The following is a 26,431-nucleotide window of genomic DNA, read 5'->3' as shown; positions in this document are numbered from 1 at the left end:
TATCTTTATACAATTTGGTTTATTGAGCTTCACTTTTAGAAAGGAGATGAAGGATTAAAACAACCCCCAAACCAAAAAGAGCTCTAACCTTAACCGTAGCTCCTGGGAAGAAAAGCCAGTTGCCTGTGTCCACTGGGTCGAGACTATCTTCTAAAATGACTTGTCTGTGAGCTGAATTGATGATCAGGATATTATCTAAGGCCCAGCAGGCTTCATACACTTCACCTACACGAAGATTTTCCTGCTTCCACTGAAACTGGACATTCTCCCCTTTGGCGTCCTCAGGAAGATAGAGGATATGGATGATTGTGCTGACATTGGAAGGGGCTCTGGAACATAGAGAGAGATGGGAAGTTCAGCAATGTTGACTTTTTCTTTCTTAGAGATGAATTTGTTTCTTAAGGTTGTAGTTTCATGATCTCAAGAATGTTATATTTATTACCAATAAAATACCCACAATCTCGTAGCCCTTAAATCTTTTAATATTTGCTGACTATTAAGATTTTCATATTGAATGATGACAGTTCAAGTATTAAATACCTACAAAAGGTTTACATGGAACACAAGTCAGGCATTAAGTATGTTCAAGTAAGTCAGTAAGGGAAAAATTAAAGAGAAAATGGTACATACTGTTATGGCTTATGTAAAAAAATTACAAATCACAAAGTATATCCAGCACAATTTTTTGCACATGGCAAACATACAATCTAAAACAGGTTACTCAATAATAAGGAGAAAAATTATAAAAGGGTGATTTTTTTTTTTTTTTTTTTAAAACAGGGTCTTGGTCTGTTGTACAGGCTGGAGAGCAGTGGTGCTATCACAGATCACTGTAACCTTGAACTCCTGGCTCCAGTGATCCTCCCTCCTTGAGTAGCTAGGACTATAGGCATCCATCACCAGACCCAGCTAATTTTTATTTTTATTTTTGTCGAAATAGGTCTTGCTATGTTGCCCAGGCTGGTCTCAAACTCCTGGGCTCAAGTGATCCCTTCTGCCTCAGCCTCCCAAAGTGTTGGGACTGCAAGCGTGAGCCACCGTGCCTGGCAAAGCTGTGATCTTAATGTTGATTCTTACTTTGAAATTATTCACCTATTAGAAACCACTGTGTGCAATATGTTTAATAATCAATCTAAATTATTTTTATTTCTACTAACCAGATATGTTTTCATGTTTAGTCTGTATCAAATGTGAGATTTGCCATAATTAAATGCTCTCACTTATAATACCTCACCATTTCACATAGATCATCCTTAAAAACATGATATAACATGATTTTCTATATTACCTCTACTAGAATCTAGATCCTTCTGCTATATAATAAAATATTTTTATTAAACATTTTCTTCCACCAAAGTAGAAACCTGCTGTAGTAAAAATGATTGCCTTTGCTAAGATTAAAAGTGGTACTAAAATGCAAACTAGCGGTACCCTGGGCTTGTCATAAATCAGTTTTGAAAGGACTAGAGAAGAGCCATATTTCTCACTCATCAATGAAGCACATATATATCCGTAAAATTGTCACCATAGGTTATAGATGGTGTACCTTACCTTTGGGGGTAATCAATTCCCTTTTCTTTTAAAATATTTCATGATGACTATGCTTTTAGCTTCCCAAAGAATTGAAATTGATGAAGAGAATATATTTAGGTAGTGATTGGGAGCACTTTCACTCTAACCTCCATTGGTAAGGGAAATTTGCATTGGTTTGGTACATGGCCTAAAACTTAAAGTACCATTTAGTGAAAAATAGATGGGTTCTGCTGAACACGATCTTTATATGTTCTAATTAAATATGTAGTTTCATTGTTCATCATATCAAAAACTTGTAGCTGTTTTCCAGCAAGAAATATGTACCATAATTTACTTAAACTATGATATATAGCATACTAGAAAGAGAAAAAAATGGAAATATAGCTAAAATTTTCAATATTTATGATTCTTTGTTTAAAGCCATTTATAGAAATATTTAATATGAATGCATTTTCATAACTACTAGAAATTGCAAAGAATAGCAAAATGTTCTGTTATAAAATTGTCACAGTATGTCAGCGCTCAGCTTGTATCAGGTGCCCATACATTATATTTTGTCCTGACACAGAGAGAGACAATCTATTAAAATCCATGAGTTAGAAACACTTTTCTCAGTTTTTGGTTAGACTAAAGATTTGTGAAGTTTTTATTATTATTATTTTTAAACAGCACTACCAAAGAAACTTTAGACAAACTGGCTTAGTATTATACTGACAGCCTAATATTTATTCTACTACCCTAAATAATAGTTCTTTTAATATGGAACTATAATAAAGAAAACAGCTGGTAGAAAAAAAGAAAGCTGTCACAAAACTGATAAGAAAATATTCCACTTAAGTTATGCTAACTTAAGAGCTAACCCAATCATAATTGGCTCAAGCCTGTAATCCTAGCACTTTGGGAGGCCGAGACGGGCGGATCACGAGGTCAGGAGATCGAGACCATCCTGGCTAACACGGTGAAACCCCGTCTCTACTAAAAAATACAAAAACCTAGCCGGGCGAGGTGGCTGGCGCCTGTAGTCCCAGCTACTCGGGAGGCTGAGGCAGGAGAATGGCGTGAACCCGGGAGGCGGAGCTTGCAGTGAGCTGAGATCCGGCCACTGCACTCCAGTCTGGGCGACAGAGCGAGACTCCGTCTCAAAAAAAAAAAAAAAAATCACTTTATAAAAGTTTAAGCTATTTTTTTCCTTTAAATATCTTATACCTAAAATTAAGTATCCATTTAGAATTTTATTTCATGGTTTAAACTCTTCAGTAGTGGCAAACATAATTTGAGTTTTGCTAATCTAGCCAAATCTTTTTAACATGAATGAATTTCTTCATCCTCAAGCATCCTACCTTATTTTCTTATTGAGGGATATTTTTTAATAAAGAAAATGTAATAGGTAATTACAAGTCGCATCACAATTATGACAATAGAATTTTAGAACTGGCCTCAGGGAAGTTAGAAAGGATGTGACAGAACTGGAGATTAGATGTAAAAGGCCTTGTGGCTATTAACTCAATATCATCACAGACTGGAAGGGATTTAAGTAGTCATCTGATGTACTTCCAGACCATAAGGCAGGCCAGAGTTAGGCCACCTAGAGCAATGGGTGGTGATATTATTTTGTGGAGAATGGTACCATAAAAGCTATGATCGCAAATTTTCTTTTACCAAAAATAATTTGTTATAAGTACTGCTGACAGGAGGAAGTTCTGAATGGAAAATGACACTTTTAATAATATCTTCTCTGAGCAGGGCCGGTCATAACATGTGCATCCATAGAATTCAACATAATTAACAACCAGAGTCCTTTTCACCCTAAAGAAAAAGTTGGTGGTGGATTAAAGGCATATAGGAGAGTAGAATTCCATCTATGTCAGAATTTAAGAAAATACTTTAAATTACAACAAACCTAATTTTCTCTAGCTGAATCCAGTCCGCAGAGTTATTCTTGGCATATAACACGATGATGCTGGGGTCTGAATAACTAAAGCGACATGAACCTGACCCTGTAAATAGCAATAACAATAAATTTCAAGGTTAAAAAATAATGCAAATACATATTATCTTTTCTGATAAATATTTTAGATAACCTTTAAACTATTAGATATTTGTCTGGTAACTTCCCCATTCTTCTAACGATGCTGAAATTTCCTGTGATCTGTTCTGGTAACTATCATTTGATAATCTTAGGAACCAGAAAAAAAGGTAAAATAAATAAAAATTACAGATTTCTTTAGAGATACATGAACTACTAAATTTAATTGTAAAATAAATACTTAGTGCTATGCCAAGAAATAATTAAGTATTATGGGATGGCTAATGAGGTCATCATGGTTCTTGCAAGTTAATATCAATTAGGAGTGATTACATTAAATGGTACATAAGTCATTCCATTGAAGAATAAAAACACCATTCTTTTTCTGTGTGTGTATTATCTAAATGATGAGACGGTACATGAGAAACTAAAATACTGTAAAGAAAACTCAGATACTAAATGAATGAGTCCTATTACGGATGTGATTGGTATTACTCTCCCATAGCCCAGCATTACAGATTTCAAATACAGATTGTGTCCCTTTGAATATTTGGTGATTATTTATCATTATTATTTTCAATAGTGGAAACACTAGCACCAAAGAAAATTTTTAAGCTGATAAGAATCTGTTTCCCCATATCGAATGAATTCATATAATAAAGCATAGCATGACTCCAATTTCAAAGCTCTCAGAATGCCCAAAACAGCCCTGAAACACTTGCCAGAAGAGTATTGTAACGGATGTAGCACAAATTTTTATACTATCTTTAAAACGACTGAACCAAAAGAAAAAGAAATAGTGCGATTTATGTTTAACTTTCACCCATCTGCTAGAGGAGCCTCAGTTTCAGCAAATGGCATCTGTTGAAAATTTTACATTTGTAGTGCTCAGGGGTTCCAAGCTTTAATCAGACTCATTTATTTTATCTCAGTGGCGTTTAGTACAAAACCAGTTAGTTGGTAATTGCCAGAACTGGCAGTGTACTAAAAGGCCAAACAGCAGTTTTCCTAGATTTATTCTCACAGCCAAAACGTAAGTGAAAAAGCATGAAAGAAAAGGATATTCAAAGGAAAGCTACCGAGCAACCCTGATCTCAAATGGAAACCCGCCTTATGCTACTTTAATTGTTGCTAAAATTCTACTTTTCTTGAGCAGGTGCTTAAAATAAATATCAAACTGTGCGACTGGAAATGGTGACAGGAAGGATTATGTAGGACAAACTTCAATACAAACAAGAATGAGGTCTAGCAGAGAATCTGATTTTGAAGGAAAGTTCAAATTAGCTTCAAGAATTTAAATGTTACTCGTGTGCTTCCTTTATGTCTTACACACCATAACTACTTAAAAGCAAATGTATAAGGCAAGTCTCTGCAAAAGGAAAGCATTCTACAAATGATAACCAAAAATGTTCCTTACAGAATGCAATTTCTTGTGAATTGTTTACAAATTAAGAAAGAGAAGGAAAGCTGATACACACAAAAATAAAAATGTGTCAAAATATAGCCTTGATGACAAATATGACTTCTCTTGTCTATTTTCTTATGCTACCATCTCAGTGTCATGAGGTTAACTTTTTTATGCATCTAGAAAATAAAAAGGCACCCAGCAGATGACTCACTTTTCCTCAGCCACTCAGTAACATTTTCTTATATCTAAAACATTAGTTTTTGTTGAATGCATCTCTTCCTTGCCACGTCAAGGGACTCTCACTGGCTCTTGCCAGATCTCTGCAATAGTGATAGTGAATAGTTAGTCTCCCTGTCCCACCCTCACCGGTTCTCACCCAGCTAGTGTTGCCAGCGCTCTTTCTGCAAGTCAGCGGAATCGTGTTACCTCTGTGCTTGTAACAATTCCTCAGTCCTTTGAGGGAAAAGCTGCACTTCCATCCCCAGTGGGGTAAAGGTGCACAGATCCTACAGATCAAATGTGTACCCTAAGAAACAGAACTAGCCCAGGGTTATCTTGAAGCATTCATATGTAAAAAGATGACCAAAAAGGCAAAGAGATTCCAACAGAGGGGTGGACAACTGTAAGACCATGATTGGGGCTCAGGGTATGAGTGGTCAGCCAGTGGAGAGGCACTGCCCATGCCAGAGGAACTGAGGTGGAAGGTACCAGCTGGAAGGAGCACTTCCCAAGAGAGCTCTCAGCTTTGGAAATCTGCCTCACTTAGAGGCCACTCCCACCAGATTACCCTTCCAAACATACCAGGCCAATGATAAATGATTCCCTACTCCCGCCCGGTGTTGCTGTATGTATAACTGGGTAAGCTTTTTCTTCACACAAACCCTCCAAATTGCAATCCCACTGTCCCATAGACTTTGGTCAGCAGAATATGTTTTGTTCTTGCCCAGATTGAAATGGCTGCTTGACTCTGTCTGGGGTGAGAGGAGGAAAGAGTTAGTCATTGCTCATCCCTTTGTCATGTACCCAGGTGCTTAATGTCACTCCTGGCTCCCTGTGCCCAGACACTGTGACACCCCTCAAGGTATCTTCTTAGGGAGTGAGGAGGCAATGCTAAGCAGGCAGCACCTGTAACAGGCACTTCTTTATTTCCTCTCTTAAATCAGAGGTATTTATTGCCAAAGTTGAAATTTAAAACCAGAAAGGAAGGACAATTTCAAATGTCAAATGCAAAATATCATCTTACTTGCCTGTTCGTTTTCCTCCTTCAGGTCACTTCCAATGTAATCCTTCACTCTGAGGCAGCAATTTTTTAAGAATTTAAGGAGTTGTTGAAGGAGGAAAGGTAATGGAGAATCATGGCTATCAAGGTGTGGTCTGAGAGGAACTGATGAACTTAAACTGGTCTACAAATGCAAGCACTTTCTTTTGTACTTTCAGGCAAATGAGCAAAGCCCATATACTTCATTTTTACCCACAACAAGGGTAAAAGTGAGTAAGGGTTTCTAAGGTTTGGTAGTCATAAACAAAATTAGCAAACATCATGAATTTACTGAGGTCCCCACACAGTCTGAGAAATCTGGCCCTCACACACTGATGCACACAGAATACTTCTATGCCGCCAGTTTGGGAGAAGAAAGGATTTTTTTTTGTGAAAGGTAAATGGTTCCAGTGGTCTTAGTTATCAATTCTTGATTTTAAATTGACAAATAAATTGGTGAATGATAAAGATAAACCAACAGTCATAGCAACTGTCACACTATCATATTGTTTACTCAACCCCATAATATATAAGGCAAATTGTTACCAATTGTGCCTATGAATTTGTCATTTTAATAACTTCCTTTGTATGATCAAGTTAAATATAAAAATTCTGGCTTTTAAAAATTTTCTAGCATTTTAATGTAAAATCCTATGTGTAAGTTCATTCTTACTAGGTTAACAATGTAAAACATGTAATTACAAAAAATAGGAACACAGATTATAATGCCCTCATCTTTTCACCCACAAATCCACACATACCATCCTACCAGTGTTTTCTGCCATCCTCCTCTTACGGTGGATGAAATATTTCTGCTATAATCAAAGGTTAACTTCCTCATGTGGTCTATTTAGATCCCACCTTGCCTTGCTTCTTAAGAGTCCTCCACTCTTCCTCCTGCATCATCAATTTCTCCCAATGAATTTCCTGGATAATGTCTATTATCTTACAAACATCTAACAATATACAACTCATCCCCTATCTAAAAAAGAAAACAAAAAACAAACAAAAAAAAAAACCAAAATACTTTCTTGATGTCATGGGCCCACCTTCTGCTCCTTCCCTTCCTACTTTTGCTCCCTTTTCGGGCAAAACTTCTCCAAGGAGTTGGCTGTCCAGTGACTGCCTCCACTTTCTCACAATTTATTTTCTTTTCCCCACTCCATCCAGGCTTCTCCTCTCAAATACTCCGTTGATACCACTCTTGGCTAGTCCCCAGGTCACTGGGGAGTTCATGCTGCCAAATCAACAGATTGCTTTCCCAAATTCAGGTTATGTGACTTTGCAGCAGGATTTGTCAAGGCTGATCCGATATTTCTGGGATGTTCTTTTCTCTTCACTTCCACCACCCTCTTGATTTTTCTCCTGCCTCACTGGCCATTGCTTCTGAGTCTCCTTTGTGGCCCTTTTCCTCTTACTCCCAAATATTTTTTATTAATTTTTAATTTATAATAATTGCACAGATTTATGGGGTACAGTGTGCTGTTATGATATATGTATACATTCCAGAATGATTAGATCAGCCTATTAACACATCCATCACCTCACATACTTCATTCTTACCTCCTAAATGGGCATATTAATCTTAGTAAGTCAAAATCAGAAGTATTGATTTTCCAGTAACCAGATATTCTGTGTGTCTCTTCATTTCGAATGACACCACCTCAAATACAAACAAACAAACAAAAAAACCTAAAACACTTTGGTGTTTAGGAAGAAATATAATAAAATTGTAACCTTATAGAAAAATGGTTCTCTAATTTGTAATATGATGAAGTAACGAGAAAAATCTGATGGTAGGTGTATCTTACAATGCATCACCTAGCCTTTAACAGATCATACTTAATTTTTCTTGAGAGAAGCCTACATGATAATGAATTCAATGCTTATTAGCACTACTAACCATTCTATATAATTTTGTACTCCACTTTTTAGAGTAAAATTGCCTCTGATATAACATATCTTCCAGAGAGGCAGTATGTGTAGGGTTAGGAGAATGGATAGAGGAGACAGGCTGCCAGGGTTGCAATCTGAGCTTTGACACTTCTAAGATGTGTGACCTTTGACATGTCTTAAGCTGTGTGGCGTTCTGCACTTGTAAAATGTGAAAAACGACAGCAACTGATTCACAGAACTGTTGTAAAAATTAAGGCATTAACACAAGAAAAGTACTTAGAAATTAGTTACTGGTGCATACTATTTAATAAAGTTTAGCTATGATTGAATATTTTTAAATTTTATTGTTTAAATTCATTTATCCCAGAAAAAGGAGGTAATGCCCGATCATATTTGTTCATGGACTAAATATTAAATTCAGCTACTACTTACTAAAGAACTTACAGTACACTTTTCCTCTATAGTTTCTTTTACTTTGGGCTATTCCCCTACTCTTTACTGGACATGCTATAAATTCAATAACAATATGAAAACTGAGACCTAACTTGAGTAGCCCAAATATTTGTTAGCATCATTGGCAAATATAGTAGTAGGGAAAGAGAAGAATCTCCTTTTACTTGTTGAAAAAAAAAACAGGGAGCTGCTCTGAGAGTAGGCTAGTAAGACAGATTAGGAAAAGAGATACACTTCATAAGGTCTAAACAATTGCTAGAGTGGAGTTAAAAATTTAATTGTGCAGTTCCAAGCATCCAAAGAAACCAGAAAATCTGATTAGTTAGAATTTTAATAGTACCCATCCAAAAAAATTTCCAGCAACTCAAGAGAACAATTATAGGGGTTCTGAACAGATAGGCTCTGCTATAGACATTTCTACTTTACAAGTAAGGAAACTAAGGTAAAGAGTAAAAATTTCATCCAAGGACACCTACTAACAAATGAGATTCAGAATGGAGTAGATATAAATCCATGCTTTCGACTACTTCACTATACTTCTCCTGGTGTACAAAACACTTTCTTCTTCTTCTTTCTTTATCTTTTTTTTTTTTTTTCCCAATAGTGCTACATTTTCACAGGGTACATGAATGTATTAGGACGGGTTTATGTGCTGCTGCTTCTACTCAGGCTCATGACTTAAGGCCATAATAGTCTTGTTTTTGATAAAGAGAGAAAAACCAAAAGGACTGAACCTTTAACCCCGCTGCTAGTCATCATCTCAACTCTCTCTCAGGTTTTACCATGGGAGAAGATTACAGAAAAACTGAACCAAGAAGAAATACCATGTGTACTTGGGCATCACTTCTCTGCACATTCCTTGACCATTCCTCTCCTTTCCCTGCCCTCATAGCCTGCCACCCAAACCTGTAGACCCTCCTTTTGCTCATCTGTTTATGGACAGGGGTCTCACTATGTTGCACAGGCTAGAGTGCAGTGGTGGGATCAGAGTTCGTGTAGCCTCAAATTCCTGGGCTCAAGATATTCTCTCACTCCAGCCTTCCAAGTAGTTGGGACTACAAGCGTGAGCCACCATACCCAGCCCTACATAGTTATTAAATTTATACCTGTTTTTTCCCTTCACCACCACCTCCTTAGATCATTTTTCACCCAGATCAATGTGAGAACCTCCTAACTGGGCGCTCAAAAGAAATACACAAAAATTAACCTTCTAAAGAATTTCTTTATTACGTATTTGCTTAAAAAAAAAAAACAAAAAACTATGGGAAGGCACTATAAAGAGAGCTAAAAATGTTGCATTCCAAGAAAAGTAATATCCCAACATTTTCCAACTCAATTATGTGAAAAGTGTTAACCTGACATAATACTGCAATCATAAATTTAAGATATGCATGTAATTCATATTTGCTTCCTAAATAACACATTCCATGATGGCTTGCAAATCTATTTCTTTTTTTTTTTTTTTGAGACGGAGCCTTACTTTGTCATCAGGCTGGAGTGCAATGGCATGATCTTGGTTCACTGCAATTTCCGCTTCACGGGTTCAAGCAATTCTCCTGCCTCAGCCTCCCAAGGAGCTAGGACTACAGGCGGGTGCTACGACGTTCAGCTGATTTTTGTATTTTTAGTAGAGACAGAGTTTCACCATGTTGGCCAGGACGGTCTCAATCTCTTGAGTTTGTGATCCGCCTGCCTTAGCCTCCCAAAGTGTTGGGATTACAGGCATGAGCCACCACACCCGACCGCAAATCTATTCTTTTTTACAAAAATTTGACCTCTCAGATAAGCAAAACAAACAAAAAACTATTTCTAAAGTTACAATTTTACCATAAAGTACTTGTTATTTAAAAATGAAGGAATAAAAAGAATGACAGATATTTCTAAACTGTTGCTACCTTTTAATGTTAGAGAGATTCATCAGTATAATTCTAACAAATATTTTATTGTAAACTTGGTCTGATCTAGGAACTACTTTACCTAATCTAAAATTACAACTGAAATAGGTATCTACTTTTACTCTGGTTCTATTTAAAATACTACTGTCCCTGGTATCATTTAGATAAAATAGACAAGTAACTTCCCACTTTTGTCATAGGAAGCCAGGCCAAGATGATGAATTAATCAATCAATTCATCAATGAGGTGACCAACTATTAAAAGTATCTCTTATGTTAGAAGTATATGTGAACTCAAAAGCCTAGTTGCTGTCTTGTGATTCAGACTCATTTCTTTTAACCTCAGCTGTCATTCAGAAAAAAAAGTAGGAAAAACAGACCCTCTAAACAGCCCTTCTTACTTAAGAAGTAAAACATCATTTAGTACTGACATTTCCATAAGGGCTGCTGTGGCCACCCAAACACCAGTGGGTAAGACTCTTGATGCTGGCTGGTCCTTCTGCTCGGTTAGCTCTCTTACATGATTTGGGCCTCTGTTTAATGGTTATGCCCCTCAGATGCCTTACCCTGGCCACCTGTAATAAAATGCTAACCCCATCACTCACTGACCTCTGATTTAATTTTTTCATTGCATTTATTACTCCCTGACATGTTCATTTATTTGATGGTTGCCTCCTCTCACCAGAATGTTGGCCCCTCCAGAGCAAAGATTTTGTTTCACAAATTTTAAGTGCCTTGAGAGCTGCTTCACACAGAAGAGGAGCTCAATGAACACTTGAATCAATGAAGGCAATAAAGCCCTTCCGAGACTCGTCAGTTAAACTCCAGGAAGAGTGTCTTTTGGAAATACAATAATACTATTATTATTAATAACTTTTCTGTAGTACCTATTTTCAGCAGGATAGGGAGATGAGGTGATTTACAGCCCCTGTCCACTATTACAAACACTGATGCTCTTCTAGGAAGAGCCAGAAGGGCAGCATCTCAGGCTGGCACCAAGTATTACCTGGGTAACAACATCACATGGTTCTGCCAATGCTACATTTCTGTTCCTCTGTTTAATATCTTTCCCTGGTGATAAAATAAGCTACAAGTATAAATTAACTACAATTGGTTAAAGATATGGTGACTGCTTTAATATTTCTTGTAAGGGCTGCCTTAATTGAAACAGAAAACATAATAACCATGTTTTCAGCCAAACTAAATTCCTGCTTAACTCATGGTTCATTGTTGTTACCCAGTTCTAGGACTTAGGACCACAGTGGTAAGACATTTAAGAGAACACAAAGATGAACGTGCTTACTTGTGAGGGGCCCAGGCAGCCTCTACCACTACCCACGGTTATGTGGCGAGTTCAACTGACAGAGAAAGGACTATATGGCTTGACTCCCAAATCAGTGCTCTTTTCCCTCTGCCCATTTATACCAACAGTAAAAGTTGTTTGCCAGACTGGATTAAGAAAATGTGGCACATATACACCATGTGTATACTATCTGTATACTATGCAGCCATAAAAAAGGATGAGTTCATGTCCTTTGCAGGGACATGGATGCAGCTGGAAACCATCATTCTCAGCAAACTATCGCAAGAATGGAAAACCAAACACTGCATGTTCTCACTCATAGGTGGGAGTTGAACAATGAGAACACTTGGACACAGAAAGGGGAACATCACACACTGGGGCCTGTCGTGGGGTGGAGGGAGGGGGGAGGGATAGCATTAGGAGATATACCTAATGTAAATGACAAGTTAATGGGTGCAGCACACCAACATGGCACATGTATACATATATAACAAACCTGCACGTTGTGCGCATGTACCCTAGAACACAAAGTATAATTTAAAAAAAGAAAACTTACTAAAACTGTAAAAAAAAAAAAAAAGTTGTCAGTATATATGAGTCATAAAGTGATGTGCATATGCTGTAGAATATTCCAAATATATAAAAAAATTCATGGCTTAAAATATCTACATTAAATAAAAAATATTATTTTGCATTAATGATTATTTCTTATTGAGAATCAAAACAGTAGCTATAGCAGTATATAGAAATCTCTATGGTCCCTACATGACAAGGCAAAAGCAATAGAACATGAAATAAAGGGAAGATAAGATGTAATCAGAATTTGAAAGGGAAAGTTGAGGCAACTAACTTGCAGTGAGAGTAAGAAAGGAGGAAGGAAGTGTCAATAAGACGAATGTCAGAATGTGAACGTATATTATCAGTGCAACAAATCTAAGTGTAATGTTCAATTCCAACATGTTTGTCATAGACAGAAGAGGATTTACCACGAAGTTGATGAAGCTTCGGCTTCATGGCCCTCACTTTGGTCAGCACTATCTAAGGTCCTGGGAGAAGCTCTAGCAATATAGTCTGATGGCCATGTTTTATAACACTTGCAGTTGGTTAAGATCGTGGAAATACATTTATCTTGGGTTAGTGTGATATAGTTATGTGGTTTACTTTCCATTTTGTAGTCTAGTCATGTCATTCTCACTAGAAAAACAGCTTCCAGGAACTCCTATGCCCACTGTGCTGATGCATCCAGCATCATGACTCAAGGATAATGATGATACACTATTTAATGAGTGACGTCAATTCAGAGAGCAGCTAAGATTAGTCGCTGCACAAGGGAAGTTGAAATGTCCTGAAATATAAATAAGAGAGAGGTTTTCCAATTCTATAACGATTCTAAAAATCTAAATGACATGATCAGTAAGGAGTTGCAAAGGCAAATATTAAGCATCAACTCTGATCTAACAAGCTAGAGGCAGAATACCCTTTCTATTATTTCCAGAAAATATTACAAAATTGTTGTCATAGGAAAAGGCGATTTAAGAGTACACAGCCGGCCGGGTGTGGCGGCTCACGCCTGTAATCCCAGCACTTTGGGAGGCTGAGGCTGGTGGATCATGAGGTCAAGAAATCAAGACCATCCTGGCCAACATGGTGAAACGCCGTCTCAACTAAAAATACAAAAATTAGCCAGGCATGGTGGCCCGCACCTGTAGTTCCAGTTACTCAGGAGGCTGAGGCAGGAGAATCGCTCAAACCCGGGAGGCAGATGCAGTGAGCCGAGACTGCACCACTGTACCCCAGCCTGGCAACAGAGCGAGACTCCGTCTTAAAAAAAAAAAAAAAAAAAAAAAAAAAAAAAAAAAAAAAAAGATATAAGGAAAAAAGTACTATAGAACATTTCAGGCAGTTAACAGGCAGTTAACAAAAATGTTATATTTCTTGATTTTGTGATGTTTGTGGTACAGTCAATTTTGAACAATTTGTAATTTGTTTTTACTTCTTTTTGCATTCTAAATAAATTTTCACATTTGTACCTAATTTGGAACGTGTAATTTTGTATTTTTTTCCTTAGAGAGAGACCCTAACCCTCACTCAAGTTGTTTAAGCTTCAAAGGTGGACCTACACAACTCAGACCCACTCTGTACAGAGCTTGTACTGCGCTACATTCCTACATTTCAAAACTGTCTTAAATCACGGGTCCCAGAGCAAGGCAATCCAGACTACAAAGTTCATTTTCCACTTTGCTTAGCATGGCACAATCAAATGTATTTAATGACAGGACAAGAATAAAGACAGAATAAGAATTTGAAATTTTTGAAATTCTTTTCTTCTCTTAAGGCAGGTTTGACTCAATTAAAGTATTTATATATGGAAGTGAATCACAGTACAACTAGATCAGGTATTGATGAAATGACTTTTAAGCAATGTTTACACACACAAAAATGCCATTTTTTTAAAGGCAGGGTCTTGCTCTGTTGCCCAGGCTGGAGTGCAGTGGTGTGATCACAGCTCACTGCAGGCTCAACCTCCGGGGTTCAAGGCATCCTCTCGCATCAGCCTCTCAAGTAGCTGGGATTACAGGCACCCGCCAGCATACCTGGCTAATTTTTTTGCATTTTTTGTAGAGACAGGGTTTCACCATGTTGCCCAGGCTGGTCTCAAACTCCTGGGCTCAAATGATCCACCTGCCTTGGCCTCTCAAAGTGCTGGGATTACAGGTGTGAGCCACCACACCTGACCTGCCATTCATTTTTGACTGTGTTGTCAAAATGAAACCTACATTTACCCTCATAAACCTCATTAAACCTCAAGGACTCAGAAACCGGAGAGAACCTGTAACTTCCAAGTCTTGCTAACCGGAATGTTTCTGTGCTATGCCGGCCTGGAGAATCCTAAAGAGCTTTTAGAGTTTATAATCTCAAGAATACACAAGCACATGAACCTGCAGCAATTATGTACTAATCAAATGCAATCCACATTAAGTACATAAAAATTCTGCTCATTGTGCAGTAGCCTATTTACTATAATATACACGTAATATATAAAGATCCAGGAAATTTCCAAAATTCACAAATAAACTTTGTTTTCTCTTTCCATCCCTCTTCAGTAGTTGACATAATAACAAACAATATAAAGAATAGCTTGATTTGATATAAAATCAAAGCCACTTGAAAATACAAGTATTAGTAACTCCTAATGAAAATTAAAGAGTTCCTTCCTTCCTTGGAATCATAGCCATATAGGTCCATAATCCCTTGAAGTTAAATGAATTCTATAATTCAAATAACTTAATTAACTTATAGATTTCAAAAAGGCAATATGGTGCATATGCCATGCCTAGAGCAGCACTCTATATTCCAACACATTAATACATCTACAGTGAAATGCATGATAATTCACATAAGTAACAGAAATAATGATCATAAATAGCTTTAAATCCTTTCAACACAGGTCTTGCTGCCAAATGAATTCAGGTCATGTCAAACTTTGCCATCACATATATTTTTTAAAAACTGGCTTGTGATATTTCCATATTTTTTGTAATATGAAATTACAGATTAGGGATTGTGAGCCTGTATCTTCAAGAATTACATCTATTTTGTTTTACTTTTATAGAAGGATCAATCAATTGGTGTTTAGTCTCTCAAGGCCTGGTTAGTTTTGGGTACTTTTTTTATTTGGTTATATCATTCCCCACCAATCCCAGGACTTTTCAAAGTAAATCACAGTAGAATGCAATAGAAGAACTACTGTTATCTTGGGGATTGGTAGTGGTTGCTGGGAGCAGCCTCTTTCCCCAAAGCTCTGCCTTAAAAATGAGCTGCCTTTTCAAATGCAGCACAGAGCCACAGAAGGAGAGAACTGATCTCACAGAATTTATAGATGGGGAAAATCACTGCCAGAAATCATGCCTCTAGATAGCACAGTGGGACCCATAAATACTGAAGGCTTGAGGAGTGTCTGGACAGAACTCTGTTGAGGATTCCTGCAGCGCGAGTGCTGCCACTGCCATTACTCAAAACTCAGACCTCAGAGACAAGCACAGCTCTAGGAGCTGCATGTAAACGACAGCATTTGATATAGAAAGATCATAAAGTTATAGAATGGATGCAGTCTGGCTACTCAGAACTCCTGCCACAAACTAGAACAACTCTTAGCAGGATCAGCACATCCTTTCATCTTTTCTAGATAGATAAAAGGAGAACGGGACCATTAACTGGAGGTTGCAGTGAGTGGAAAGAGAAAGAGATGAATGGGCAAACTTTAGGGAGCTTTTACACAGCTAGAAACGGTTACTCTCAGGGAATATTACATGTTACTGTAGGCTAGGGCATTCAAGAAAGACTTGCCTCATTCTACATTGAAATGTGAAAAATGTGATGAGCAACATAAGCAGTTCTGGCATTTACCCCTTTTTTTGAAGCTAAGGGTGAATTTTGAGGTATTATTCACCAGGCAGAAAATACACTTACTCTACCCCCCCGCCCCACAAAATTAAGAAACACAATAAAAGCTTCTTTGCTACTTTGCAATTCTTTTTCAAATAACTCTGCCCCAAATAAGACCATTATTACCCAGATTATCAATAGTTTGATAGTTCTATGAACAGCACTGCAGAAAAACGATTATATCATACTTAGATTTTAATTTCATTCTTTACCATCTGCCAGAAAATCTCGAAAAACATTAGCTCTCTTGGCCCATGGTATCAAAATATTCTGCTCTTAAGTAGAGCAACATCTTGATGACATGGCAAGTCTAGGAGTACTAACTCATGAACAGTATCTAAAATATGACTCCCAGTTTTAAGCATATAATGCTGTAATTTCCAGGATGGCTGGTTTAATATATAGATTATATATATATTTTAGTTTTCATTTAGTTTTCATTCTGTTTTATTCTTCTTCTAGTACAAAAACCTACACTATATAACATTTTATATATCTGAGCATTTTGTTTGATAATATGACTATCTATATAAATTTGTTCCAATAATTTTTAAATTTTATAAAAATATGTGTTTATTTTCTAGCAGCTAGTTTTTTGCTTGATAATATTCAAAGCGAATTGTTTTTATCACTCTTGTTACCTTACCGTACATCATATATCCACAGGGTACTTTGGAAAACAGAGTTCAAGGCAGGAGGGAAAATCTACTGGAAAGATGAGAATTTGGTTCTAAGTGTGCTATTTTACCAATTCTTTGATCACAGGTAAAATAAATGCATGAGAAATGGCTACACAGGGAATGCGGTTGAGTCAATGATCTGCCTGGTTGGTATGCACTCAGCTGCTGTCCCCCATGTCTGACAGTGTGTGCACATCCCACCATGCAGAGCAGCTTCTGGCTCTCATGAAATACAGGCTCGATTTGCCTTGCCTATGCCTGCACGTAGAGGCAACTCACGCTTTGTTGAAGTCCAGGGGCCTTAGCCAAAAGGGCAGCAGTTTGATTCATGGGTAAGAAGCAGGGCAGGAAAAAATGGTTACTGTATCGGATAATGCTTTGTGGCAGCCCAGGCGGGAAGTGTCCTGGGGCTTCTCATTCCCAAATGACAGGGATGACAATTGTGACTGAAAGAAGCCCACAGATATTACTTTAATTAAGAATAGTTCCATTCTGCATGAACAGAAATCCTCTCATTACTCTTGGATCTGTCAAGAACTGTTCTTGACAGAGCAAACAAATTTAATTTTGGTAAATTATGATCATCAAAATTAAGATAATTATTTTATGAATAGAAATTATAAATTTAAAGAAATGAATGTCCAAAGTTTTTGGTCAGCCCAAATTCTCAATTAATTTGGGCTAGGGAATTTGGATAGGGAAGTCTAGAGTTTATGTCTATACCTCTGTTTTGCCCACCAAAAATACCCACGGGGGAATTCAGCATTTATTAACTGAGAAAACATATTTCAAGGACAATGTTGTATGAGGGAACATTATATGCAAGCAAAATTTTCATTCTAAGCATCTAAAAACTGATAATAAGGATTAAGAGAGGTCAAATAAAGTAGAAGAATAAAATCAATAAAAATCTTCAAAAATATTCTATACTTGAACTAAAAACATGCTTCCTTTATACTTGAAAGTCTTTTTTTCATAAAATATAGAAAAAGAATCAGGTTTGAAAAGCAACTGTCTTCCACTTTCTGTTTTATATTTATGTTTAAAATGAGGCTACTAGTAATAGTCTCTGTTTTGACTATCAGACTTACAAACCTTTCTTTCTGGCTAAATGTGACAGTGCGTGATTTATTGTACTTAATATTTTGTCCCTTAGTCACTTTCCTGGCTGAATTTCCCAAACCTCATTAGGGGACTTCTTCCAGTTCATGGCAGATGGACAATGACCACAGGATATAAAATGAACAGCTGTCCTCCTCCCTGCTTGTGCTTTTCTCCCTTCCAGTCCTATCCCTCTTCCCTCACCTCCAAAATATTTATATTTCTTCATTATCACTGGTACTCCTACCATAATGGAGAGAGGGATCCATTCTCTCCCAGTTTATGGAATGCCAAGCCACGTTCCAACCACTTCCAAATGCCCAACCCCTGCAAGTTTTCTCCCAGGCCCACAGTAGAGAACTCTTGCCATGTTGCATGAAACACAAGGAAGAGAAATGTGTCTGGCTTTGCCAGGTTCCCTGCCAGGCCGTCCTCCTTTCCCCAGGGCCCATGTAAACTATGCCCGGATGCTCATGCCTGGCCCATTTTCTAGGAGGACTAATCCCCACCCTGGGCAGCAAGTGTTAAGTATCTTCTCTCCTCCACTCATGGCAATCTGGAGACAGCATTAGTATCATTGTTGTTGTCTGGCTCTGACCTTGGTCCCCACTTCTTAGCAGGGCTCCTGCGTCTTGTTCTTCCTACAGGGTGCCATTTCCCTAACCTACACTGTGACGCCTGACCCTCTGGTGGTACCATACCTGCTCTTGTCAATCTCTTTCCCAAATAATGAAGTCCTCCCTCCAGCCCTCCCTCTTTCCTGGACTTTCCAACAAATCATACTGTCATTCTTCTCTGTAGTCTGCGTCTGCTAATCAGCAATGTTTACTGCCATACTTGTTTTCTTCTCCCACGTGGACTCTCCCCCCACCCCCTCCCCTCTATTTGATAATAAACTTCTCAAAGATTGGGGCAGCGTCTTAGGCTTTGCTTTCTCTAGAGTGAACATAAGCACATTATGATACATATAATAAACATTCTAAAGATCCTAAAGATCTTCTCTTTGACAGATGAGTCCCTGGTTAATTGACAAGAAACTGGAAACTGCAGGCTCAGACTAAATTCTAACAATGCCCATGGATTTCATTTAGCATACTCCCTTGCTTCAGAAGTCAAGAATGAGGATAGTATTCAGCACCAAGGTGGAATAGTACAAAATCCCTAAAGTAACCTAGGAATTCAATTTAGTTACATTTTTTTCTTTAGTTCTAGGTGTGAGCCAAATTCTGTCCTACATACAGAAAGGGACGCTTGTATGTTCCTTAGCCCTCAAGGAATATTTAAGTTAGAAAAGGTGAAAGTGAATGTGCAGAAATGGTCAGTGTATCTATCAAAGCAGAGTGAAGTACCTGTCATAAAATAAATTCAGAGGAGGTGGGGTTTCAAAGATATTAGGCTGGGGCAACGGGATGAGTTTTCATGGAGGAGTGGTGTTTGAGAGACCATTTGGTCTACATCAATAATGAATTTCTTCTCATCCTGTAGTTCACTGCTGTATTCCTTCTACTAGAACAGTCCCCTCAAAATGTTAACAGCACAGATTTATGAATGAATCACTGACATTTATTTTTCTAAGCCTCATCAGATGAGTGACAAATTGAATATCTCAAAAGAGAAAGGGGATGATACTTATGTCAAACTGTGTATTTTAATTCATATAAAAATATTTAATTATCAGTTCTAATAATTAAATAACACTTATAATTAATCTCAACAATCTTTGCCAGAACTTTGGGCTTAGTGGTATTTTACAGGATTTCAGAATATTCTCTTTTATTACTTAAGCTAGGGCTTAAGAGTTTGGGGTGAGGTGGATTTGAAATATATATATTTATAAATACTATATATAAATATATGTTATATATTTAAATATATTTCATTTAAACTCATTTTTAAAAATAAGCATTTCCTAAAAAGGTCACCTCTGGGATGACAAAGCAGGATACCCTGCATCATAATCAGTTTCACTCCTTTACTTACCAAATTTTAGTTAACATAGAGGTATTCCATATATAAATATTTCATTTTTTGTTTTAATATAGATATTTGAAGATCTGGAAATCAAATCTTAAATCTTAGTTGAACATATTTTATATTCAATAATCTTACCCTTAAATAAAACATGTATTTAACCTTATAAAACATATGTATTATTTTTGCCATTAAAATTTTCTAACGTTTTATTTATTTTTGTTTTGGGCTCAGGTCACCAAAGATTTTGTTAGTCTCATACTTAGAAGTGTCCATGTTTCAGAAGAGGTGTTCACTATTTCATCATAAGTCCCCCAAGGTCTTACTCACCAGGGAGAGTGATTCTTGAAAAAAAATGAGAATCTAATTTTACATATATTTCAGTAAGTTCGTGGAGGAAATGAGCAATAATTCATACCAAGATATGGAGGAATCGATTTCTCCTCCTCTTGAATTACCTGATCTAAAAGAGTTGAGAGAGAATTTCTCTACTGAATCAAGTTCTGAGTAATTAAGATGTTTATGAATTAGCTCAAGGGAAAAATCAACTGCTTTTCTAATGCTAAGTGAAATATAATACCTTTACAAGTGACATTTTATCCTTTACATCTATTAAAGAAAAAATAATACCAGATCTCTTTTCTTTCACAAAGCAATATTCCAATTCAGCTAAGAGTATTTTCAGCTTTTGTAATTTCCAGTTTTTATTTTTCAAAATACGCTCGTGTAAACAGAGTGGCTCTCATTCATCTCTGAGACTCCGTAGCACGTACAGTACAGAAGGAGAATAATTCAGGCCTAAGAACATTTGTACATCTTAATATGTAAATACAAAGCATTTATGATTTAATGACTTCCTTCTGCCTTGAAATGATAAAAACAAAAACAAAGCAGCAAAAAAAAAAAAAAAAAAAAAAAAAAATTAAACACACATACGAAAATAAAACCCGAATGTTTAGGACATCCATGAGTAAAACTCAAGAGAAAAGGTACTAATCCTATAAATCATGAACAAATAACAGATTCTAGTTGGCTCAGTAATTATGTACTGATAAACACAAGCATATATATTTCTGTCTACTTGTTTCACCTAAAGCATAGTTGACTGGTGATTCTCAGTTTCTTTCTGGGTAATCTTTTCCATTGACTGTGGTCCTCAGATCATCTCCCCCAAACCTGCTTTTAGCATGAAATGTCTGCATCACATCAATTTAACACTTGGTAACATACTATTATAGATGTCTTTGCAATGGTTACTTGTCACTCAGGCAGGAAATATTTATGAGCATCTATTTATTATAAGTCCCTGGGCTAGTGACTGAGGATACTGTGATGGACAGGATAGATTTGTCTGGCAAGCCAAACTATTTATTCTTCATGGTGTGTTTTTAAATGCTTTACCTTTATTCCTTGTTTGGCTAATGAATCCTATTAATCTGATATAAGAGGTAAGCTAAACTGAACAAGCATATTACTTGGTAAATTCTTTTAGAGTGACTCAATGTAGATCTCTATCAAGGAAATGACAAAGTCACCCCTAACACAACTACCCAAATAATTTTTCTGAAGAATTAATTTTATTCTATTTCTCTATTGCTCAAGACAGAAAGAGGTTCTTTTGCAGACCTCTATTAAATAGCTAAAGAACAACATTATTTTACTTTTAAAAGGTTAATTAAGTGAGTTTAAAACCTCCATTTAACATTTATCTCTCTATTAAATAAGTTGAATCCCTGAGCTGATACAGATTAGTCTTCAGACAGATGCAACTTTATCTGACATTGCTCATAGCTACCAGGCCCAGTTCCTCTGCTCCAGGAGGGCACGCATGTTCCCCTCCAACGCCTTGCCTGTGTTCACTCTGCCTCATCACCTGAAAAACCTTTCTCTGTCCTTTCAAGTGACTCAGGTTGTTGACAGGGATTCTCCTTCCTAAGAAGCCTTCCTAAAGGACCTCATTAGGCACTGCCACCCTGGGGACCTATATACAAACCCACCCTGTTTACAACAATGCCACTTTCTAGAGATTTCATGCTCTGTATGTGCTCAGTGCCTTGTTAAATGTGTTCTGTTTTCTCACTTATTTTGTTTTCCCAGAGTTAAAGCCAGCTCAAGCAAATACTGAGCACACAACAAATACTCAGTGAAATTTTGTTAAGTGAATGATGGACACGAAGTACTACCGGCATTTCCTTTGGACCCTCAACCCTGCCTGAGAAAGCAGAGTTTGGAGGCATCTGTAGGATAACATTTTCCAAGGGTGTTATCTCAAATTTTTCTTCCTATCCCAGAGGAAATCTAAAGGAAGCGGATAAATGCCCCTAAGGCGACAACTATAAATTCCACAAGTTGAATCTAACGAATCAAGTGAGAATGGTAGCAAATCTATGCCTCAGCACAGAAATGGATACAAGACCTTTCATTGGAATGGAAAAATGAAGAGTTCTTCTAAGAATATTTTAGGACACTTTCCAAGATGATTTAGCTATGGATAACATAATAAATTTCATCTTGCAGAAATGCATTTTCAGGATTCTTTAACTTTTAAAATCATTTGGTTAAGACAGCCTTACATTTATGTATATATATGTATGAATGTGTATATGTGTATATATACACGTACATAATCTATATATACACACATAATAAATATACATTATATAAACATCAGATATACACATGTATGTATACATATATAATGTAATATATGTATATATTGTATATACCGTGTGTGTGTATGTGTGTATTTGAAAGAACTGAGGGAGCATTGCTGCTAAACATTGGCATGATGGAATTTATTTGAGACACCCCTTAATAATTCAAGCAGTTTTTGTATGAGGAACTTGGGAGTCTTTTGGATAACATTTTTATGCAACTGAAAATGTTTACAAGAGCAATATGAAAGTATCAACACAATAATTTCTCCAATTGTGGATATATGCTCAATTATGAACATAATTGACCACTTAGGTCATAAATAATAATGGAATTCCCTAGAAAACTGCTTGAATCATTGTGTTACTCAGTGAACATTTAACATTTAATATCCTAAAGTACTTCCTAAGGAGTGAACTAAAACTAACTGAACATATGTAACCATATTATTAGTATAGATTTGGAGAATTCCATAGTACACAAGGAAATGTAAATGTTGAATTGTTAACATATAGGTTTTTTATAACATAATCTTAATATAATTTTTCAACTGAGTATAAATAAAATGGCTATTATGGTTGCTATTGGATTGGTTGGATTCATTTTAATTTCTATTTTGGTGTCTGATTACTATGGATACACACAATTACGGCATTTCTAGAATTTGTGAGTGTTCCTCAATCTGGCCCTCATATCACTCAAGTAAACAGAATGATGTCACACCCTCATATCTCATAAACATCCATATAAATAAATGATAATGAGATACACAAAAACATTTCTGGAAAGTTCTGCCCGTTATACTGTATTCACCACACACCATACAACAGATGGTTTGCTACATTGTTTCTTTGCCATCCTAACTCTTCTTGGTTTCCCACAATTTTTTACTCTCAAAATGTAGTAAGTAAATTCACCAATGAAGTTTATAAACAATAAATTACAATTTCTTTTACTAAATATGTTCCATTTCATTCCTAGGATATGTTAAAATTTCACTTTTGATTCTAAAACAGCCACCTGAAAAGATTTATAAATGTATTTTTAGTTATAAACTTGAGATCTCTTTTTCTCATTTCCTTCCTCCCTCTTTCCTTCCTCCTTCCACCCTTCCTTCATTTTCTCCTTACTCTCTCTCTCTCTCTCTCTCTCTCTCATTCCCCAATTCTGTTACTCTTCCAGTCTTCCAGCGGGATTCAAATCCGTGCTTTAAATAACATAAGTTGGCCTGACGGGCTACAGTCTTCTGGCTTGTGGGGAGACCAAGGGTTCTTGCTAAGTCCCATGTTTGTGTCTAGTCCTGAGACCTTGGCCCTGGTGCTTGCTCTGGGTTTTGAGTCTTAGGTAATAAACCCGTCATTCTCTGATTACCTCCTCTTCTTGGTACTTTTTCATCAACTCTATTGTAATTGGTACAAATGAAAGGCAAGGAAATAGAGAATCTATGCCATATTACCAGTATACTATTCACCAAAATGTAATTTTTCCCCTTTAATAAAGGATAATTTAATCAGTATAGGAGCTCTCCTCCCTTGAATAAAGTATGAATAATATTAGAATCAGGAGACATGTATTTTAAAATTGATTTTCGTGTTCTTTAATTGCTTAAAGACAATATCTGAAACTACTGTTCATTTCTTTAACAAAAAGAACAAGTACTCCGAATACTGATACATTATTAACCATTATTCAGCATATTTTTATATATTAACAGCATAATGAATCTAAACACATTTATTCTGATTAAGAGGCTCTAAGTTGCCTGTCATGCTACAGTTAAAAAAATGATTTTTGTAGCACCACAACTCTTTAAAAATAAAATATTCTTTTGCTTATAAAAACATTATGTGTTTGCTACAGAAGAGTTAGGATACACTTGTTAATAAGTCAAAGAAAACTCTTTCATCAAAAAACTATTATTTTTGTTTTTCTTAACACTTAGCTTATGATCATACATGGACTTCTGAACTGCCTGTAAATTGTTGTAGGTAATACTGTCAACTGGAGAAGAAAACCCAAAATGCAACCAGGTGATTTCACATAGTACCTGCTACACAGGCTGAAACAAGGCACTCTGATGAAAAGGTGACAAATACATGACTTAAAGAAAACTGTTCTTCAGCACAATCAACCACAGTGGGCTCCTGGCTGTAGAACACTGACTTGCAATTTGGAATAGAAGGCTCCTGAGGGAAACAGTCCTTTCGCTAATGGCGGACCTTCTAAGATATGGAAGCGACTGGAGGATGCTGTTCTCAGCATGGCTGCTGGACATCTGCAATTCTCATGCCACAGGGAACGACCAGGAGGGGGTTTTGCTCTTATGGGATCTAGCCCCATTAAAACACAGCATCTTTCGTCCCCTAGAACATTTCCTTTGTAAATGTATACCAGTTATTTATAAATACATACCCTTGAAAAATAAAATGGAAGGTAATAGAATAGACAGCAAAACTGCAAACACTCGATCAAAAGGCACCCTATTTTACTGAATACTTTGGGTAGGAACTTTTAGCTCTAAAACAAAAGCACTTAAAAGAAACACTGCCAGACACAGTCATTATTTTCATTATCTATGTTTGAATTTAACATAGATTATTCATGCCAAACATGAAGCCTTAATTGGTTTCTTTTGGTTACCAGTAATTATCTCTCTCACTACCAGTTAGCCAGAGCTCAGGAAATAGAACATATTTCAATCTTAATCTGAGCAAAACACAACCAGGAAGGTAATCCTGCTCTAATAGAATAAACCAATGTATGCAAAATACATATGTAAATCATCTTAAGATTTATTGAATTATCTGCAGTATTTTTAATGCCACTCCCTGCTGGAGAGAAGTGAGAACAGAATGTAACATTTAAAAATATTTATTTCGGCCGGGCGCGGTGGCTCAAGCCTGTAATCCCAGCACTTTGGGAGGCCGAGATGGGCGGATCACGAGGTCAGGAGATCGAGACCATCTGGCTAACATGGTGAAACCCCGTCTCTACTAAAAATACAAAAAACTAGCCGGGCGAGGTGGCGAGCGCCTGTAGTCCCAGCTACTCCTGAGGCTGAGCCAGGAGAATGGCGTAAACCCGGGAGGTGGAGCTTGCAGTGAGCTGAGATCTGGCCACTGCACTCCAGCCCGGGCTACAGAGCAAGACTCCGTCTCAAAAAAAAAAAAATAAATAAATAAAAATAAATAAATAAATAAATAAATAAATAAAAATATTTATTTCACTTTAAAAATGTTGTAGATTATTTACTGCAAAACTAAGACTTACTATTCTCTAAATCTGAAAGCATCTGTCATTATAATCCTGATTGCACACCATGTTTAAAGCAAACGTTTCCAAGTTAAATCATTATAACTGCTAAAAACACTTACCAATGGAAAATTGGAGGACAGAAGCTGTTGTTGTATTAAGGCCTGTGGTAATCTAGGGAAAAAGAATATATAAAAATAAGACAAGATAGGAGAAAGAAGAGAAAGATGCTGGGAGGGGTACAGGGAGGGGAAGAGTTAAAAAAGAGGAAAGAGGAAATCCATTAACAGAAGTTGCATTTATCCAGTTGTTAGTTCATTTTATCAGTGTGTCCAAACACAGATCTGTTTCTTGTTCCCCTGTGGGGAATAAATAAGTGAAATTCTGACTTGGGAATGGATAGCATATTTCTCAATGTCCTTTCATAAACTGTTTTTAGTGGAATCCAGCAGGTTATCTTGTGAAGGCATTTAACAAGGCTCCTCTCCACTCATTCCACCATCTCCCCTCCATCCTACCATATCAACAGATCTGTGACCCAAAGAGAATGTAGCA

The 26,431-nt window shown here is 36.8% G+C and overlaps 1 protein-coding gene across 3 annotated transcripts in view; it reads right to left on the bottom strand.

Moving 5' to 3' along the window:
• Positions 1-26,431, bottom strand: part of RELN (reelin) — a 508,320-nt gene that overhangs the window by 233,650 nt on the left and 248,239 nt on the right. For all 3 annotated transcript variants that reach the window (XM_003896435.5, XM_017957037.3, XM_003896436.5), the window contains exons 8-10: positions 25,999-26,050; positions 3,434-3,530; positions 89-329 (exon numbers count right to left, since the gene is read on the bottom strand). In XM_003896435.5, the coding sequence (XP_003896484.1) occupies positions 89-329; positions 3,434-3,530; positions 25,999-26,050 (390 nt within the window). The remainder of the gene's footprint in view (positions 1-88; positions 330-3,433; positions 3,531-25,998; positions 26,051-26,431) is intronic.

Source organism: Papio anubis, chromosome 4, assembly GCF_008728515.1.
Source record: "Papio anubis isolate 15944 chromosome 4, Panubis1.0, whole genome shotgun sequence".
In the NCBI taxonomy this organism is placed as follows: Eukaryota; Metazoa; Chordata; class Mammalia; order Primates; family Cercopithecidae; genus Papio; species Papio anubis.
Note: the sequence above shows the minus strand (reverse complement) of the source record. Positions and strands in the feature narration are given on the sequence as shown.